Source organism: Phaenicophaeus curvirostris, chromosome 2 (assembly GCF_032191515.1).
Source record: "Phaenicophaeus curvirostris isolate KB17595 chromosome 2, BPBGC_Pcur_1.0, whole genome shotgun sequence".
Classification (NCBI taxonomy): domain Eukaryota; kingdom Metazoa; phylum Chordata; class Aves; order Cuculiformes; family Cuculidae; genus Phaenicophaeus; species Phaenicophaeus curvirostris.
In genome coordinates this window covers 21,972,928-21,994,395 of record NC_091393.1, presented here as the reverse complement: position 1 = coordinate 21,994,395, position 21,468 = coordinate 21,972,928, and the positions used below count along the sequence as shown (strand labels likewise).

Genomic DNA, 21,468 nt, shown 5'->3' with positions numbered 1-21,468 from the left:
ATTCTATGATTCTATTTTGCTTTTTTCCCCTGAAGTTTCTCAGTTACAAAGTTGATGTTCAAATGATCCGATTACGTGATAATCAGATACTCAGTATTAGGTTGCCATGATAGCTATTATAGGTCAGGATATGAAGACACACTGAAAATTCTTACATGTCTTTGACTGATAATTTAATCTATAGTAGACTAGCCTTTTTCTCTCTCTCAAGGAGGAGATAACGTCTCTTTGTGGTTTGACTTCAGTCTGAATACAGAAAAGGAGTTTAAGGAGAGGTTACACAACCCAGATGTGTTTTCAGATGGCCACTCTCCCTGGCTGGGTGAGCACGTCAGCTCTGCTCTATGTGTTAGAGCTATATTTAACACACAGGAATTGTGGGCATGTGAATTTGTGCTCTGACCAAAACAGTGATCGAGTCAACATGTTTCCATGCCACGATGAACAGGCTTGTTATTTTGCTATTATTTATCCAAATATTTCCTTTTCTGTCCTTTAAACAAACAAGTAAACAGCCTCCAAAAGAAGTATTTGGTATTTCAAGAGTGAGGTTTTCTCGGGGTGTCATTTTGTTGGCAAAATGACTTGCATTAGCAAATTAGTGGAAGAAGTGGTAATATGAACCAGCACATCCAATTTCACTTTAGCAATCTGTATTCCAGAAGGAAATCCTGGGAAGCAATCACTGACAATGGGACCTCAATTTAAATTACAAAATAGGCAGTATGCTGAAAGCATACTGAGCATGTGAGAGATTAAATGGAAGCGTTCATTTGTCTTCATAAGGTAACCAAGACAATAAAAATGTGCTCTACAAGTAAAGACTGTAGAAGCTGTAGTAATCAAAACAATAATGAGTATAATTTAAGTTACTACCCCTGAGGCAGCTGTAAATTGATGGTATTAATTATGCAACAAGCCTGTTAGTAAATTGATGACGTAGGAAGCCATGGAAGTAATCTAGAATAAGTCTCTTCTTTTGAAATTGTTTTGCAATGTATCATGCAGCAGCCTATAGACCTCAATGTTTATTCAAAGGCTATTTATGTTCTTCAAAGAACTAAGTAACTTGAAAAGATGTCATTAAGAACAATCAATTATTTAATTGTGCTTGAAGCTGATAATAGAAGATAAATCAGGATTCATTGGTATTAACTTGAATAGATATTACATATAATATTTTTCTGCCACCCTAACTCTATTGATTCCAGTGAATTACAGTGGCAGGGAATGTAAGGCACTGAATTCCTTCTGCTGTTACTACTGGTTTGGGAGAAAAGGTGATGGTATGGAAGGAAGTTTCATATATATATATATATTTATATATATTTGAATTTTAAATTTATTTCTGTTATTTCCCCCTGCATGGCAGAGTTGTTATCAATATGTGTAATTAAGGGCTGGAAGTCCCACCTGTTAATTTCTTTCAGTTCCTCAAGGATATAAACGTCAGCCAGAGAGATATAGTAAATGAGATAAGGATATACAAAAGGTGCAAAATTCCTTCAAGAAAACCTATGTAATCGTTCCTGCTACTTTGCATCATCCAATTAAAATTTAAATTCTAGTGTGTCAAAGTATTTTTCCCTATTTTTTTTAAATTCTATAAAACTAAAAGAACACTTAAAAGATATTTTTAAGCAAGAGTTCTCTCTCTTTTGTTTCTGCTAGAGGAAACATTCAAATTTTCTAGCCACTCTTGTGTTATTTACTCATTCTCCAGGTTTCTCTGATTGCTTGACCAGTTTTACTTGTTAGAAGTTCCTGTTTCCCACTTGCTATGAGTGAATCTAAGGGGAAGGCAATTCTGCACACTACCTCACACATTACCCAGCAACTGAAAACTTTCTGAAATCTATTTACTGGTTTAAATTTTCTAAACTCTATAAAAAAGAAAATATACCAGGGGAACATAAATAATGCCATGGTTTAATAGCATCTTCCTTCTGAAAAAATATTCTAGCTTTCACATGCAATGTGTTTTCCAATCTTAATTTTCGCTTGCAGGCAATTTTGATGGTTATTTCCATAATGTGTTTAGCTCAACTACAACAAGATTTCTTCATGTATTTTATATTTTTTCCACCAAAGGAATAAAATGGGAAGTGCAAAGTAAGAAACAATGCAGAATTAGGTGGTGGCAAGATCTCCGCAATACAATGCGGTGATCTGGAGCCTCATAACTTGGCTTTTTTTTCTTGTGCTACCTCATTACAAACACAGAGACAAAATACTGGGAGTTTGGCAACACCATCATATTTGATTGGAATTTTCTATAAATCTGTTTGTGTCTGGGCTTTCTATTTGCACACTTTTTCTCTCTTCTTTTTTCTTTTGTAAGGAATATTTTGTGCTCTGACACAAGAATACCCACTGATACAGAACAGCTGCTGTCAAGTGTCAAACAACAGCACAGCAAGAGGGTGAAGTAGAGTGGGAATATGTTACTAAAGATGACCAAGGTAGTCAGAGTCACTAAATGCATTTCCTGATTAGAGAGAGAAGACAAAAACACAGCTACAGATCTGCAGGAAGGGAAAGACCATCCCTAGCTGATTTCAGTGGAGACCCAGGTGCCATGTAAGACTGTCGGCTGCACAGAGGTCACTATTGCAAACATCATGGGTCATCCTGCCTCTATGCAGGTAATCCTGCTTCTTGAAAAGCACCTTTGGGTGCAGCAGGTGCGTGGGGGGAGGCTGCATCCGTGGCTGCATGGTAGGGACTGGCATCTGCTTGTTAATGAGTATGTCCTTGAGAACTGATGTTAATCTGCCGGCTTGTATCAGAGGCAAGGACTGAGCATTTAATGTGCCAGCTATTAATATTTTAAAATGGCATTGCTGCTTTATGAAGAGCAATGATCAAACTCAAATACCTTGGCTACTAAGTGAAGGACAGAACTATGTTGTTTCTCCCCCAGACAAAATAACATCCAGAGATCCTGGTGTGGTGGAGCTGTCAGCAGCTGCCCTTTTGCTACTGATAACAGGCTGCCCAGGGAGGTGCTTGAGTCACCTTCCCTGGAGGTGTTTAAGGGATGGGTGGATGAGGCACTGAGGGGCATGGTTTAGTGTTTGATAGGAATGGTTGGACTTGATGATCCGGTGGGTCTCTTCCAACCAGGTGATTCTATGATTCTATGATTCATGCATCATGTGCTCTGGTGCTTGACCGCTTGTGTGAAGTGAAGGAGGGGAAAGTAGGAGACCACCTTGTCCCTGCACTCTTGCACTGCACACCTCTAACTGGGTAGCAAGCCTCCAGTATAACATAACCTACTCGTGTGAGTTTGTGAATATAAAGGCCCTACATGTCTGCCATTTATTGACTTACAAATATCAAATCATGTTATTCTTTCAGAATTAGAGGTGGACACATGGCGATTTATTCTGACTCTGTGTGAAAGAGCAGAAGAATTCTTCTAAATCATAGAGAAAACAGCACTTGACAGCATTTGTATAAATAACCTGCCTCTGTTTTGCTAAAGCCCTCCAGGAGACAGCTGTCAGTGGAAGTGACTAATATTTCCATAGGTTTTTAAAAAATCAGAAGTCTGCATCTATCATTTTAAGCATTCCAGCCATGAGAAGGCTGGGTCATGTTAATGTATTTCATAATCCTACTCTCTTCCATAATTGCTATTTACTTATGGATGCAAATTACAAAGAAGCATAATGAGAGCCATAGCTCTCCAATTTGTTTCACTTTGAACAAGTAAGCCAAAAAAAAAAAAAAAAACAAACCAAAAAACAATGAATCAAAATAACGGTCCTGTTTTTCTCTCTGATTCAGTATGGTTTAAGGTTCTGTATATTGGATCTCATTGAAAATTCAATTAACTGCCACAAGCTTTAAATCAGATGATAAAACAAAAGCAAATCTATACCTTCCATAGTTTTGAACCAGAAAGAAGGATTTTCTACACCAAGTGGTGGGAAAATCAGCATATTGCGTCCATTGGTTTTGGATGTGGTTCCCTCTACTTACCTTGCCAAGGCCTTTGAAGTTCCTCTCCTTGATATCTGGCAAAACAACTGAGAGTTTTACCACGGTGTGGACTTCTTTTTCCTTTCCAATATAACCTGTGAAGAAGAAGGAATTGATGGGAGAGCACTGTAATAAAACTGAACGTTTAGCGGAAATTACCTTCTCTTAGTCTCTTCAGCGTACTTGTGCCCTGCACACATAGTCCTAGCAAGCATGGGAGTTGGGGAGGGAGAAATGAGAAGACAGACACAGAATTATTTGGGGTTTTTGGCTGAATGGTCCAAAGAAAATGGGAGAAAATCCTTTCCTTGAATGAGAATTCATCCCACATGTTCAGAATTAGCTGCATTTACATTAGGAAATATAAACACATATATATTTTCTTTTTGCAGAGCAAATGTTCTTCCAATTCGTTATAAGTTGTTAAGCAAACACTCTTATGTTCAGATACAGGGGTTCAATTACATTGTTGTTCTACTAAAGTGGAGTTAAGGATAAAAGCAATTTTGAAATGAATTGAGTATGGTTTTCTGTTTCTGGAATGAAAAATGGAAAAAATAACAAATTATTGAATAAATTTTCTCCTGTCTGCTGTGCTGCAGCAAACACATTTGGACAAAGTAGTTGAACTAATTGTGTGTTTTGTAGGTCACTTCTCAAGAATCTGGAACCAAACCACTGACCTTCACATTTATACCATCCATTGGAAGACTTCCAACGCATGTTGATGTTGTAGATATCTCTCAGTTCCTTGTGACAATTCCAGAGGAGCCAAGGGATCTGAGCAATCAAGAAATTATAAATAAGGTAGATTTTTGTTTGAGCTAATTTTTCCACTCTTTCAAAGGATACAGAAAATTTTGTCTGCACCATCACTGAACTGAAATGCTTTCTCTTGACCTGTTTCTTGGTTTGTGCTTTATTTTAATTTCCGGATCTACCATAGACAGAACTGTTGTGCATGAGAAGGCTGATATCTGCTCAACAGCCTGTTTTCCCTTTGGCAGAGCCTGTCTTGGAAGGGAACCCTTGCACATTTTAATATTGTACTCTGTCAGTCACGCAAGAGCTATATTCTTGGCAGATGAAGGTAGATTCCTTCCAGATCTTCATGGGAGCAAGGGTAATGTGTGAGGAGTGTTATCACATGGGAATTGACCAATAATTAGTCACTGGATCCTGGTTTCAGCAAATGCCAGTGCTATGGCTTCCAGCAAAGGTGTCAATACCTTTCATAGCTGTGTAGTAATGCATCAAAGTGAAAGCTTGTTTTTTGTTTTTGAAAGCTTGTTCCTCTGATTTCCAGTGACCAGTCAGCAACATGATGTTCCTGGTTCTCCTGCCTTTAGACAGCCCATAGTTTTTGTTAGTCCTTTCCTGTTTCCCAGCACCTAACAGCCTCTGATTTTATTCCATGCTGCTTGAGAAAAAACCTGGAACCTCAGATTAATATTAATGTTTATGATGATTCTACTCTTGTGTAACCCTGGGAGCTGCAGTTCTTGGTGCTAATAAACTTTTCACAGGAGTTCGCTGTTCTCTGACCTGAACGTGCTTCAACATTTTCAGTGGCCCATCTGATCAGAAAAGGGGTTAGTCTGGGCAGAAAACTGACATGTTTGAAGAGACATGCACTGGAATATTATCCACAGAATGCTTAACTCATGAATTACATTTCCAGCCACTCAGTATTGGTTTTGCTGTAGGTAGTGCCCTGGATAATGTAGAATCAGGTATTCCTGACCTCTGTCTCTCCATGTATCTCTGTAAGCAGAGAAAATTTATCCTGGCAGGTGATGCAGTACTAAGAGCCTCTTTGCACTGATTACTCCCTTTTCTAAAGTGTCTAGAGCCTAAACAATTTTTGAAAAAGCACACAAACCTCAGATAATGAAAATAGCACCTCCAAACTCATACTGTGGCATCCTCATTTATGGTCCAGTATTTATTTTTAAGAACTGAGCCTTAAGACAGCATGGAGCTGTCAGTGGAAATTTGTCATTACTATATTCCTCAAGTAAGATTCAAATATGAGCCCCATCTGCAGGTCTTCTTTTGCATTACACACCGTTTCTATTTTACCTGACTCCTCCTTCGAAAGAAATATGATTTACTGTAGCAATTTCAAAACTGAGTCTTTTAATGATGTGTGTGTTGTGTACCCAACCTGCACTACTCCTGCTCTCATAAAAAATGTGCTTGAGAAGCTACATACTGAAAGTGGAACTTGGAGAAAACATGAAGAACAATTGCAGACTGTGCAGAGAAGCTTGAATATATACAGTAAAGCTCTCTGACCTCTGATTCTTCGTCTGCCCTCTTCAGAGAATACCCCAGCTTAAAGTCTTTTGTTTCTTCATTAATATGTATAGGTTCTGTCCCAGATTTGTCTGTCAGATTCTTCTGAGGAGCATTGTCCACTCCCATGGATTCCATGGTAGGGATGCCTTCACATCATGTCTGGCATAGTCAGGTTTGACAGCTCATTCGGCTTGACTGCACTCTTCTTTTTGTTTCCCGTGCCAGCCCCAGTCTCAGCCCATCATTGTGCACCGAGTCTCCTGTTGCTCCCTGGTTATCTTGAAGACCCTGTCTTGGGGGCTGGAAGGGGGAGGCTCCTTGCGGAGGTGGTTTCTGCTGGGTGTTCATGCCAAAACTCTTCATTTGCCCTCTGCAGTTTGGCTAGTGCAGTGTCAGCCGCTGCTGCAAGCCAGAATTATAATACTTCGCATTTTGAGGTATGCAAATAAAATGCAGCTAACTAGAATCTTTTCCCTTGTATCTTTTGCAGCCTAGCAAAGTCTCTGAAGAGCTGGCCTTAAAGAGTGGGGCCAGACCAGGCTGTGTGTCTGCTGTCTGTACAGAGAGCACCTGTACAGCTTTCCAATCCTCGGGGCGTAACTTGAGCAAAGGAGAAATGCAGGAGAATGACCTTTTTAAGGCTGAGTTTATCCTGATTACGGACTCCGGTGATGAAGATGAAGTAGCTGCTGCCTCAAGCAGCATCCATCGACCTTCCAATGGCTATGGTCCCATCAGTGCTCAGCTGCTGACCGCATCCCATGTTTCCCCTGGCCCCGGGGCAGGGAAACCTCCTGGCAATGGACATGTTCCAGGTGCTGCTCTTTCCCACAGCACTGCTGATCTGCAAAAACATCAGGTAAACTTCTCTTCAAACTCTAGAGTTAACCTTTGCTTTCTAAAGCTTTCAGGACATGGACGTTGAGTCCACATGTAAAGCAGCCTGGCCAATTTATTCTTTAATGAGCATTTTTCTTGGTCATTCCTGCAACATTTAGGCTCTAAGGAGTTGTCCAAACCCTTCTGACTTACTGCTTTTCCATGTGACTCAGGTGTCTAAGTGGAGCAGATAATGCAGATTTATTGCTCTTTCCTATATGAGCCGGTCATCATGAGAGCAAGTTAATCAGAAGGTGTTAGATTCCTAGATAGTCTAAATTGGTTAAGGTTATTGAAATCAATGAAGCCTGTAGATAATTTGAATTATTGGCATCAAACTTCCCAGGCCTACTTTTTTCTCAGCATCCTCTGCAGCCCCTTATGCTAGAGACAGAAGCTGTAAAAATCCTATTTTTCTGATTGTTAGCACTGTTTTCGCGTAAGTGTAATGAACTGATGAAGTTGAAAGGTGCATTTCATGTTGAACTTTCCAAGGTTTATATATCGATTTATTGAAATTTTAAATTGCCACTGGGAGAATTAAAAAATGATCTGTGAACTGCTTTATTTTCAAAACATGCCAAATGAATTTACTGCATGAAAATTTGTGTCTGTCATCTTGGAAAGAGCACTGATAGTTTTCAAGGGTGTATACGCAGTGGAAAACTCCACCTTTAGTAAAATAGCAACATCCTTCTCACATGGCATAAATTCAGACATTTCCTTTGACCTCATCAGGGCTTCCATCAGTTGAATATGCCATTTTTCATTTATAGCTTTAAAAAGTTGAGTATGGCTACTTTGTCTCTGACTTTGTCTTGTGTCAAAATACTTGTGCTACTCAATTTTTCATCAAATTCAGTGTAAATTTTTGATTAAGGAAATTGTGAATAAAAAATCCAGTCTGATTTGGGATTTATGGCATTATGAAACATTCATTTCTTCCAAGAAACTCCCAATATCTCAGTGAGAATTTTACCCTAGGAAAGTGAAAAGACAGAGACAAATGGGGAAGCAGCTTGTAAATCAGTAATTGTCCTAGGGAAATACAAATTTACTTTAACAATGTTTAGTATGCAGATTCTTCCAGGCTTACTTGGGCAGTTTCTTTAAAAGCTGTTACAAAAATTGGGAAGATTTTTTGTAAGAATGTGTAGAAAAATTCATCTGCTGTAGCTTTCCTAAGCTTTTGATGACTTGATAAGCAAACAGACATTTGCCTGGTAAAGTAACAGAAAATACAGATTTCATATAACAAGTAATTAAAGCCTAACTTCCCTAGCTATTCACTTGAATGTGAAGAAAGATAGTATGTTTTATAGGTAATGCATATCTCATCATTATTTTAAAGTCACAGTATTTCAAGACTTAAGTTCCTCCTCTGTCTTCATTTTCTAAATATCTCTATCTCTCTCTTTCCAGAAGACAAGGTGGTGTTTACTGAGTTACTTTTCAATGTTGTTCTGATTCTTCTTTGGTGTTTCTTTGGGCATCACTCTTTCTGGTTTATTCTCTAATGAGGTATCACATTGAGAAATTAAGGAAAATTATAAAATGATTAAATATTTTAGTCATTATTTATCTGTTGGCTGATTTCGTATGTATGAAGGATTCCATATATGGGCTACCTTGTTGGTTCTAGGATTATGATGACAGTATCATGTCCCACTAAAGAGTTGCATTACCTTCATTTAAAAGCATAATTAGACTACGGATTTCCTGCCAGAGATGAGAAGAAAAAAAGGATCAGCATCAGGGACTATCGTACAGAGCATCACTCTAACTGAACCAGAGAGCTCCTGTAGATTCAGTCATCTCAGATTTTATTTAAATAAAGAAGAAAAAAAGAAAAATATTTTGAAAATTGAAGCTTTATTGAACTTTTCCCTTCAGTGGCAGATGAGGCAGCAATGGCCATAAATTGAAGCATCTGGAGACGCTTCCTCACTGGGAGGTTATTCAGCACTAACCCAGGCTGCCCTTGGGAGCTAGAGGCACCTCCACTAGGGGAGATGGAGACTTGGTGAGACACGGCTACATCTGACATTACCCAGTGGTGGTGGTGAGAGCCCTGCTTTAAGTAGGAGGCTGGATTAGATGACCTTGAGAAGTCACTGCCAAACAGCCCAGGGAGGTGGTTGAGTCAGCATCCCTGGAGGTATTTAAAAGACAGGTGGATGAGGTGTTCAGGGACATGGTTTAGTGGTTGATAGGAATGGTTGGACTCAATGATCCTGGAGGTATTTTCCAACCTAGTGATCCTGTGATTCTGTGAACTTTGATATGTTTCTCTGACCCTCATTGCCATGAGCATTTTCCTAGCTGCTTATAAATCTTTCTTATTAAGCTTTAGCTAACGAGAAGTCATTGAACATCCTGCTCTTTCATGGTGGAGTTTCACCTTCATTCCTCATTTTCTTTTAATCTATTGTCTTTGTAAGGGAAATTTACTATTCTATTTTGAAATACAGAGATTTGATTCCCCAGGTTTTTTTGGTACTTGATCAGCTTTCAGAACTTGTTATCAAATTCATCAGGCTGCTCCAAATTATCAGATGTATTACCATGCAAGCACACATTGTCATCTCATGTCCAGCGTACCTCCAAGTCCTTCTTGGCAGGGCTATTCTCAATCAATTCACCCCCCAGCCTATATTGACAGATTGCCCCGACGCAGGTGTAGGACCTTGCACTTGGCCTTGTAGAACCTAATGAGGTTCACACAGTGCCGCTTCTCTAACTTGTCTAGGTCCCTCTGGATGGCATCCTATCCCTCAGGCATGCCAATTGCACCACTCAGCTTGGTGTCACCTGCAGACTTGCTGTGGGTGCAGTCGATGTCGCTGTCTCTGTCATTGATGAAGATATTAAACAGGACGAACCCCTGAGGGACACCACTTGCCACTGATCTTCACTGGGATATCGAGCTGTTGACCACTCTGTATGGGTCCATCCAACCAATTCCTCATCCACTGAACAGTCTACTCATCAAATCCATCTCTTTCCAATTGAGAGACAAGGTTGTAATGGGGGACTGCGTCGAAGACCTTACAGAAGTCCAGATAGACTTATTGACATATTTGATAGCATTTCTTCATAATGCTTAAATATTGTTAAATAATTGTCAATTTCCAGCATTTTTTTTCTTATTCTTAATGAACAGTTTTTTCAACAAGAGTCATAATTTTTAAAATCTGATAGAATATGGTATAATGGTAACGTGGACATTTGGTTTGTACTCTGATATATACATGGAGTATGTCCATTGACTTTCCACTTCAAAACAGGACATCTTAACACACGTATAAAATAAGAGGAGGGTAGTGTGGTTGTAAAGACATTCTGATGGCTGGTGTTTATTTCTATAAATCAAGGCATTGCTCTGGCTTTCCTGAGGGTATCTTATACAGAAACTATCTGTAGCCAGTAAGTCTTACTCTCCTGTCACAGCTTCTTCTATCACAATCTTTCACTTGAAAATTATTTAGTCAATACTATATCATGTAATAATAATAATTCCTCTCTCTTACAATGATGACATTTGTATTAAAATATAGAGTTCATAAGCTGAGTCAAAGACCTGCCTAAGTCATGTATGTGGGAACTGGATGTTATAATTTTCTTTTATAGAATTGCATAGTCTTTTCAGGGTATCAGATGATAGATAATTATGTTTTCTTGTTTTTATATGAAGTACGTAAGGATTAGAGTCAATTTCCATGCTTTAGAATTGCTCAGTTAAAAGTTAGGTGATAATTTGTTGTGTTTTGGTTTTACAGTTGACTTGGCTCACCATTTCATGCTGATATGTTTTATTCATATTGTGTATACTCCAGTTTTTAATTTCAGCATTATAATAACTTGGAAGATTTTGAGAGAATTTCTTCCCTTAGAAGCATAAAACTGCATAAAATGTTGATAATATACTTGTATGCTCTAATTAGTTTTAATAAATCCTAATTAGAAGAGACCTAAGAAAAATTGCATTCATGAAAGAGCTCATTATTGTTTTATTAGTGTACTGTAAGACAGTGGAGAGGGGGATAAGGACTCTTATATGCCTGAAAACTGTCAAATGCACTGCTCTGTGAATGACAAGAAAAGTGAAAAACAAACTGGGTGTCTGATTTAAGTAGCTCTGAGCAAATCTTTCGTCCTGAGATCACCGTGCTGCAGAAGGTATTTACTGAATGAGAAAATGAGTACTTGACTTGAATCATGTTTACAGAAAGGCTGCTTTCCACTGGACTGGTACAGCAAGATGGGGCAATATTGCAATATTCTCACTTTTTTTCCTTTGTGCTTGCCTAACACAAATGACGTCACATGATTCTGGACACTGACGGCACAACCGTCTTGAGTTTTACCTAAAATGAAAAGTACAGTAGCTTTGAACCTTGTTAATGTCACCAAAATTGACATGTCATAAAATAAAGTAACGTATAACTTGTTTGCAGTCAGTGACCTCTCTGGAGAGTCATATCCATCAGACTGTATTCCTGAGTTTAAGACAGCCCTGTGCTTTTAACCCACAGAGCAGTACAAATGGAAACACTCTATGTATGTCCACAGGACTGAAATGTGGAGTGCTTAACAGTTCCACAAGTTCCACCTCTATTAACATTTCTGTTTTTCTTTTTTCTCCAGTTAATTTCTACTCTTTCCACCTCTGATCATCTTTCCTCTAAACCACCTGCTGTCCACTTAACTTCTCCAACTAATCAGAAAGTAGTATGTGGTGCCATGGTTAACCTGAATCAAGCCTCTTCGCTGGAAGACTCCCGTACCAACTGGCAGTCAGCAACTGGGTTTTCTAAGCAAGATTCATCTCTCTACTTTCAGGGTTCTTCCCATAGTTCACCCCCCTCCATGTCTAAAATATCCTCTTCTGCACCAGACAGTTGTTACTCCACTCCTCGACTGTATGATAACCTGCGAGCACCGAGTCTCTATCCCCCTGGCTGTGTTTGCAAAATGGGAAACTTTACCACATCCTATGTTCCAGCAAAGACCTCAAGTCTTTCCCCTGATCCTCGAAGTTCATCTGAAATTCAAGGATCTTCATCTCAGCCCTTATCCCCCAGTTCTTCCAAAAGGTTGAAAGCTTTATCTCCTATCCCTGTTCATATAATAACACATTCATTGTGTCCCAGTCCTAAACCTTTGTCTCCACCTTCTCTTTATGGCTCCTCTTCGACCATATGCAGTATAAATGAGCCTTGTACACAAATGTCATCCAGAGGAAATTTAACAAAGTCAGGAGTTAGATCCCCTCTGCCAACCAGACTGACCTTCTTAACTGCTATTTTGAGATCAGGCTCTTCTCAGCAGAGACCTCTTTCCCCTGCTTCTTGTCCCACATTTTCTCCTAGCTCCCTTGGTTCCTCAACACTGGCAATAGATCAAAAGTCCCAAACAACTCCCCCAACACCCAAGAAACCTGCTTCAAGCTCTCCCAGCAGAGAGGAATACTGGCTTTCAGAATGGGCTCAGCATCTGATTTTACCCCCTCAGTCTCATCCCACTCCTGGAGCGAGACCCCTTTCTCCTAGAAAGCACCTTCCAGTCAGAACAATTTCTCCAATTTCTCAAAGTCCTCTGTCATCACCCATCTCCTCCCACAGAAAATCAGGTGCCTCTCCAGATTTGCAGTCTACGCTGCCTCCTCCTAGTGCCTCAGCACCCTCTTCCCTTGCATATCCTACCTCTCCTTCTCCAGAAAGGCTACAGTATGCTGCCACCAGCTCCTGGGTACCTCAAAAGTCTCAGAGAGTACATACTTATTCACCCATCTTTACCTGCCAGTCATACCCTTTGCTTTCTCCTACAAGTCTTAGTGGCACATTGGCTTCCACCCTAGAAAAACACTCATCTCCTTCTCCAAGTCTTTTACATTCAAGTTCTAGATTTAAATCAGATTCACCCCAAACATCTTTTCAGGAGCTGAGTGCTTCATCTCCTTCCCCTCTGAGTGTCTCAAAGCAGTGGTTTCCTTCACGGCCTCATTCTACTCCACCAGGTCCACAAACTGGTAATGTTAATTGCCATCCACTGCAGCTTAAATCTTCATCAGTGCACACCAATTATAGGTCTAATTCCTCCTCCCGAAGACCTGAGCAATCTGATACCTCACTGGTGCTAAAGGGCAGATCTCCTGTCTCAGACAAGTTACAAGGCACACTGCCATCAAGACCCAGAGAGCTGACTTCACCACAATCTTTTTCCCTGCCTCCTGACCATGAGAACATCAAACCCAAGGTACTCTTGGTGCATGCTTATTTTCTCATAGTTCTTTATCCCTGTAGGAAAAATCGTATCTGTGTTGCCCTACGCTAGTAAAATAAATGAGCCATAAAGAAAATGTTTAAAAAGAGAATGTTTTTGTATTGATAGCAAAGACAGAAAAGACTAAATCCTACCATATCAAATTACTAGCGATGTGTTTTGTATGACGTGGAAAGATGCCGTAGGAATCCTTTAGCTTAAAAATGAAATACTTCATTCATGAGTGGGAGGAGATACTACTAAAGATGGATTTGTGTCCAGTGGCTCTGGATATACATTTAGCGTGCTTACTTTCAAAGATCACATAAAGCACTACCATGTCAAATAAACAAGAAAACGTGTTCTATACACCCAATGCTAATGTAAATCCACATGAATTCCCACTGAAAGTAATAGAGGTATGGTGATATTGTGATATTGGGTTGAGTTAGAAGTGGCTTAATCTGATTGATGTGAACTGGGTGTTCCAGTGACAAATGACCCCCAGGCACCCCAGCTTCGGGGGGACTGTACTCACTCCAGCCATTCTGTGCCTCTCTGAGACACAGCTGAGCTTGGTCTGAGCGAGGACTATGGGATTAAGAGCCAGAGGAGGAAGATAAGGACAGTCTCCTGCTTCTTCCCTTTCTTTAGTACTTCTGTCATTTTGTTGTGCTAGACAGAGGGCAAGGGAAAAAAAGCGCTGAGCTTCCTACAACACGGGCTGCCTGCAAATACGAAAGTCTCACACTCGACGGATCAGCCACACTCCCGCTGCTTGTCATCCGCCCAAAGGTGGGAGAGTCCCAGCTGAGTGAAAATAGGCAACGCTGGTGATTGCTGTAGGGGGGCTTGGGAACCAGTCAAACTTTAAACCTAAAGATAAATCTCAAGAATGGGAGAGGGAAGGGAAGGGAAGGAAAGGAAAGTTGATCAAAACCACACAGCAAGTAGGTGAAAACAAAAGGAACTACTAAGCAAAAAGGAAGAGCTGGTGGCAGAAGACACAATGCTTTCCAGCCCCTTTTGTTTTATCTCTGCACTCTGTGTTTCCTTTGTGCCTCCTCTTGCTGATATCTAAGTTCTGCCCATCACAGAAAAGCTATCATTGTTTATTGATTTATTTGTTCACAGCACAGAATTATAGCCTGGTCTCCCAGATCAAATTGTGTCAGATGCGTTCCTAACAGCTTGGCCATGGCAAGGGTGACTTGAACCGCTTGGAAAATGTTAATTGAAAATGAGAGGTTTAACTCTACACAAAACAGCAATTGTCATGAATGGTTCTTTTAAAAACCATACAACCCAAGAGGAACACTTGTGCCAAGCGCAGCTGTGCAGTGTCACTACACCCTGTCAGTATTACTGAATGAAACGGCAAGAGAAATGAGATTGAAGAAATTTCAAGAAAAAATGCCCTCAAGACAAAACTGGAAGGCATAACTGAGCCTTTGCAGATTGCAAAGCACTTGCAGTTTCTGCTAGTTAGTGCAATGAACACTGTGAAAGTCTCTGGCAGTAAGGAAATTGTCACACAGAGGTACACAGAGTTATTGCCTCAGTTTATATTTGGAGAGGTTATTGCACCCTTTCTGTCCTCCCTACTGTCCTTTTTTCCTGCTAATTCTGCTTTACCATGGGATGCAGTGACACTTTTAAACCGCCCCACCACCCCATTGAGACTGGGAGAGTGACTTCCAGGTTAACAGACTTGGAACATTTGTCTGGTGCAATTTTAAATCAGGCAGATAAAGCTGGGTTTACTGGGGATGTGGAAGATCTGATATCTCTAAATTGAATCCAGCTGGGTGTTCAGTGCATGAAAGGTCTCTTGCAGCTTTAGAATTTGAGGTTGAGACGTCATTTACAGTCAATAATAGTGTTTATTCAACGTCCCCCTTTCCTCCTGCTCCCATTTGTTTCCATATCTAGTTAATGAACTCAGTGAACTTTGTTGACGTGTTAAAGGTTCCAAGCTCTCTGATAACAATCCAGCCTCAGCTTTCAATATATTTCTGGAGAAAAATGGAAAAGATTGAGGAGAGACAGCATTAACATCCTAAGCAGCGTTTCGGTTTCTTTAATACCAGCCAGCTCAGCTTTAGAACCAGACAAAAAATACTTTGCTTTCTGTGATAACTGTCAATGCATGATTGAATTTTTGTGTGTATGAAAGTGCTAAGTGACTATCAGGGGAAAAGCACAGCATCTAGAAGTGCTTGACTTTGACGTGTAATTCTGCAACCTTGATGTTGCTTCAACAGTGCTTTAAGCGATGTTATGACACATATTAAACCAATGCCTATTAAACCAGAATTTTGACATTGGATGTACCTTTCAGTATTCACACTGAACTGTTTTATTAGCACGATATCAAAACAATTATGCAAAAAGGATTCTTTAATGGAGTTTTATATTTCTACGCCTATGCGTGCAACAGTTAATGTAAATCAAAGAATAACCTATGAAATTACTTAACTGTTTGCATTTGTATATGTAAACATATGTGCTTTCCTATCTTCATATATTTATCCTTATATTCACTAATGATTTAAAGATATGACTGTTTTGCTAATGTGACGATAAACGTACGCTTACAGGGCAGCGTGAAGTGTGAACTGGGGGTGATCACAGGAAATAAAAACCCTCTCATTGAACTTTGCAGTCAATTTAATATCATCTTCATGGACCTGATATGGCAAAATGAACATCAGGATGGAGTGGAGACATATAAAATTGCTGATTCTGCCAGAATAAACTAGAATAAAAACTTCTGGATACTGTTTGAAAATTCTTTGCAGTGGTTTCATGGGGTATCTACATATTCTTTGATTTTTCCTATTTGAATATATCACAGGAATGCATGTAGAACTACCCAAAACAGCTGGGGAGCAAACTAACTGTAGCAATGTGGAGCTCAGCACAGCTGCAAAACCTGCCACAGAGCAGGAAAGATTACTCACGTGGTGCTCTACACTGCCTTGGTTAGTTGCTGTTTTTAAGCCTTTATATGTGTTTTGCACATTGTCAGTGCCTTGTGGGTGCCCTAGGTGATCATCTGAGCAAGAAAAGTAGAAAACTTTCCCCCAGGCTCCCCAAGCAGATATTTGCCTGAGCTTTGATATTAGGCTTGGTTGACTTCTGACTGGACAACGGTGCAGGCCAGCAGGCTTAACTGTCTATGGCTGTTTAAAAATATTGCTAGATTGCTACAAAATAGATTATTAAATATATTTAGGCATTGAAGAATAATCCTAAGTAATGCAAACTAATGCACCAAGAAACAGGATCGTATAGATGAGAAACTGAACTGAAGACTTTCCACTTACCTCAGACACTGTGACCATAGTACATTGCTCAGAGGTTCTACAGTATCCAGAAGTGTCAGAGCACATTAGAGGAGTATAGAAACTTTTAAAATTTTAACAGTCTGATATGCTTTTATTCAGTTCATATAACTCCAGCTAACTACAAAGTCATCATAGTCTTCTCATCATATATGACTCCTATCTCATCATATGTAAAATCCCATTGTCTAGTGAAGATGTTGCATTTCATTTACATGTTCAATTATATGATTTGCTTGACTGAATATAAATTATAAGCAAAAAAGCATATGTTTTGTGGATATTCCAATTTCAATGTTTGGAATTTTTTCTTCCAGATTAATTCAGTGTGCATGCAGTGTTTTGTCTTGTCTGCATATAGATTTTGTGTAGACCTAAATTTATATATGAACCTTCATATGTTTATAGCAAAGTGTTGCTTTCTAGATGGCAGGATTCAAGTTGCATGGCTTTTACATTTGAGAGGTAGATGCGTAAGCACAATTTGGGCAACTCTATTATAGCTAATGAAGAGAATCCTGTGTATTTTCATCATGATTTTATTTTACCTTTTTAGTTCCCTATTTTATGATGAGATTAATTATCCTGTAGAAGTGTCTGTGACTATAAAAGGCATTAGTTCTGACTAAAGCACCTAAATATTAGACATCCAAGTTAGAATCACTACAACTCATGTAAATTACCCCTCCAAAAAATGCATTTAGAGCATTTGCATTGATCTTCTTTGTCAAAGTTTTCATTGTGATTATTGGCTTCTTGAGTGCCTGTCTCCAAATTCTGACTAAGAAATATGAGTTAAGTTGAAATCAAGCATAATATGATATATAGAAAGAATTAAAGGGTGAAGTCCTGCAGTATTTCTAGAGAGGTGCAAGGATGATATGATTCTTCTATCTGAATTAAAATTTGGACCCCTTTGCTCTCATTGAGACTTTTGTTAGATTTAAAGAAAAGAAATAAGTGACAAAAGAATAACTCAAAGTACAGTCTGCTTCTCAGGCCATTATCTTATAATCACCAGTACTCACTGTTGCAGAAAACAGTATATTAAAAGACCTGAACTGATTAACAAGTAACTTTATTTCTGTGTGACTAATAATCAATCAATAAGTTAAAACCCTATTATTGTGTGAATTTATGTTTTTTTTATTAGAATGTTGCTGAAATGGGAAATATCTAACAGCTGAAAAAATATTCCAACAATCCTAGCTCTTGAACTCATGTAACTACAGAAGATTCTCTTTAATCATTTAAAAATTACTGAATTCAACCTCCATAACTGCAAAGAAAATGCAGAAAGTATGATTTCTAAAGAGTTAAAAATAACTGGGCAAGCTAATGCAGACTAAAATATAAACTGCTTAAAAGAATAGGATTTAAGGCTGGTCTTAGAATTTTTGTCCCCAGATCTGTGTATTATGTATGGTTTAGATTGTCAGTCCTGTGTGCTTGATTTGAATGCGAGAGGTCCTATAGCTGCTTCAAAATATTTGTTTGGGTGGTAGAGTTACTTATTTGGAAGATGAAAAGGTGTGTCATGACTTAAATGATCTATCCATTACACACACAGAGCAGCATTCAAAGATCCTAATCAGTCTCATTAAAGCCAGTCACAGAAATCCCTCTGACTGGATCAGGGTCACACCACACAGCAGCAGTTGCTGAGGTGGATGTATTGGCAGAGGTAGCTGTGCGTTATCATGGTAAATCACAAGTGACCTTGAAAAAAACCTCACAGCTTCTCCTGATATTCATTTAAGGATAGTAGTCAACAGAAAATGGACAAAATTGCTTTGGAAGTTATAAGTTGGTGCAAGGAATTCACTTTGTCCTTCTTCGTTCCTAAAAGCAAAAGATGTACTTTACAATCCTTAAAAATCTTAACAGGAACACTAGTATTTCTTTAAGAAATAGCCTTCCTAGGCAAGACATAGAGCATTGTATTGTTGCAATGTGTCTGCAAGACAATTGGAATTGTCTTTCATTCTGTCATACCTTTCCCCTCTCTTCCCTCTCTCTCCCTCTCCCTCTTCTACCCTCTTTTACTTCTCTTCCTGCTTTCTGGTTTACCCTTTTAGCAGTACAAGATCAAGACAAGCTACAAGGCATTTGCAGCAATCCCTACAAACACATTACTTATGGAACAGAAGGTTAGTGTTTGCTCAAAGACGTGGGAATTGCGTTGTATATTTGGCACCATTCAACTTTACGTACATATTCTGACATTTCCATGGGGGATATTGCAGAATGCAAGCTCTTGGAGCTAACTGTTAAGGATTACAATTCCAACCATTTTTCAGGGTCAAACACTTTCCACTGAAGATCAAAGCCTTCACTAATCTGAATTTCTGCAAATAAATCTACTGTAAAAAATATATATATATATGTCCTCCAGGAATTGCCGTTTGTGGAAATATTTCAAAATCTGTTTTGTTGTTGGAAAGTGTTTGGAGCACTGCAGTTCTAGGACCTTCCAATTAGTAGATCTTGGTCAGTTAATGATTATTCATGGGCTATGCTTACCTAGTAAATTAAACATCCTGAAACAGGCAAACCCAACCAGCTTGATTGTTAAACTATGAGAATGGTCCTTGCCATTGCACTGGCCTCTGTTAATGACCATTCTCTCAAACAACTTCCCTGAGTGCTTCAACGATTAGCATGGGCCAGAAGTTCTTCCCAGTATGTATTTTGGAGTAACAATCCTTTCTGTAGGGTAGGAAGATAGATCCAAAGAACAGTCTTTAGTGTGTTTATTTACTAACAAAGATACAGCCAACAAAGGCTGGATTGTGCAGTCCTTATCTAGATAAAGCATCTTTGGAAGTCAACTGAAAATTTAAATTCTGCATTGCAAAGTACCTACCAACATCAATTTTTATTCTTTTTTCCCCCCAAAATTAATTTTGCACAAAAAAAATAGCCAAGTTTAATACAAATTTTTGCTGATGAGCAAAGAGCTAAGCGTCTTATGTGTTTAAAGACATGCTTAATCACTCTGACACCCAGTTTAGAGCTTTATCAGAAAAATCTTTCTGTTCAGGACCTAGTTCATGAACTTGGCCTCTGATTAATTGCTGTAGGATTAAGCATTCCTAACTACATATTTAAATACATATTCACATATGCTTCTCAGTTGACTGCACTAGAATTTTGCAGAGCCTAAAGGCATCGGAAAGAGTAAAATTAACTGTGTAAATATTTTAAAAATGATAATTTCATCCTTGAAATATTACTGATTGTGATCTAGTAGTTGTGTTAACTGGTATAAATAAGATTTTTTTTCCAAAAAAGAGACATTAGTTTATTTTACAATATTCTTTTAATCTCAAATGAATTTTTTAAACATTTGCATAAAACCTGATCCTCCCCTTACTAAAATCTTGAATGCACTAGTGAAGGGTATGTCTGTTTTAGCTTGCAATATGATCCAATAGACAGGGCTCTGTAAAGGAAAAGAGCTCATGCAGAGGGTCCTACACCCCTATGGGATGCATTTTTGGAGAGTTTTGTATGGGCAGAGTGCCTGTTAGTGCCTGGAAGCATCTGGTGGCTCCTGAAGTGCCACCTTATGGTTGACTTCATCTGAAAGACATCCAGTTTGTGTGCTCTAAGACTGCACCACTCTGCAAACCAAGTCAGGTAGGTGACTTTGAGCAGAGTGTTCAATTTAAGAGCACACTGCTGATGTGAAGTAGTGGATTAATATCAGCCATCTGACTAGACATTTTCAGAAGAAAAGGGATTCCTTTTGATGGTCTCACTGATGCTTTCCAGGATATTGATTCACAACCTGTGTCTTGCTTATCCCCAGTACATAGAAATGAATTCTACAGTCTGCAGAATATATTTGAGAGGTATTCCAGAAGATAAGATTTTAATTACATAAGTGATATTTTATTAACATTAAGATAATGGTTGTGGGGAGAAGAAGTTTGTGAGTGGCATTTTTGCCACAAGGAAGACAAGCATGTAATATCTGCAAGGCACAGACATCACTGAGCTGAACACATGATTAGGAATGCATCATCTGCCTCAAATGTTAGAAAAGTGGTTTGCTATGCATTGAATTGGACATACACATTCTCAGAATTCAACTTTTCCACCGTGTGAGTAATTATATTGCTGAATTTGAGGGGACATGAGAAATAAGATTAGTCAGAATGGTGATGTGGGTGATCCTAGTGACAACTCATGTGCAGTATGAATTAGATCCCATGACAGAAAACTGCCATTGATACGTCATGTAAGGTACAATGCTTTGTCTATCTCTAAATTGCATCCTTGTGTCTAACTTTCTTTTTTGAGTTAATTTTTTCTTTTCTGTCTCTGTAGATTCTTTAATTTCAGCCAGAATTTTTCATCTTCTCCTTACTAAACCATTAGGTTATTATCATCTTAATGGCTTTTTCAGAACATGTTCTTATCCTCCAGTGCTCTCAGTCAAAGCTAGATGGTTGAATCTGTGCTCATTAGCAGAGAAGAAAAGACTTGTTGACTACATATGCGTACATTTTTTGTTACCCCAGAATTGGCTTACTCTCATCAAATCTCCTAACTGGCGTGTTTTGCAGCTGTTTGAGTTTGTATGCACCTGATGTTCCTCACATTACCTGTACTTTGCTCAGAAAAATCTCAATCCAGAGTATCTCTCGGAAGCGCCGGGTTGTGACTTATCTTACAGCCA

At 38.9% G+C, this 21,468-nt stretch overlaps 2 protein-coding genes across 10 annotated transcripts in view; one reads left to right on the top strand and one right to left on the bottom strand.

Annotated features, from left to right (window-relative positions):
* The window catches only part of KLHL31 (kelch like family member 31), a 243,792-nt gene extending 222,377 nt beyond the window's left edge, over nt 1-21,415 (bottom strand). Inside the window, exon 1 of the mRNA XM_069851516.1 lies at nt 21,401-21,415. The gene's annotated coding sequence lies outside the window, so the exon portion shown is untranslated. The remainder of the gene's footprint in view (nt 1-21,400) is intronic.
* MLIP (muscular LMNA interacting protein) overlaps nt 1-21,468 on the top strand; it is a 111,155-nt gene that overhangs the window by 40,187 nt on the left and 49,500 nt on the right. For 4 of the 9 annotated variants that reach the window (XM_069851506.1, XM_069851502.1, XM_069851504.1 and 1 more), the window contains exons 2-5: nt 4,639-4,797; nt 6,782-7,150; nt 11,818-13,428; nt 18,860-18,931. In XM_069851506.1, coding sequence (XP_069707607.1) covers nt 4,639-4,797; nt 6,782-7,150; nt 11,818-13,428; nt 18,860-18,931 — 2,211 coding nt within the window. The remainder of the gene's footprint in view (nt 1-4,638; nt 4,798-6,781; nt 7,151-11,817; nt 13,429-18,859; nt 18,932-21,468) is intronic. The other 5 variants (XM_069851501.1, XM_069851503.1, XM_069851508.1 and 2 more) reach the window with 5 other exon arrangements.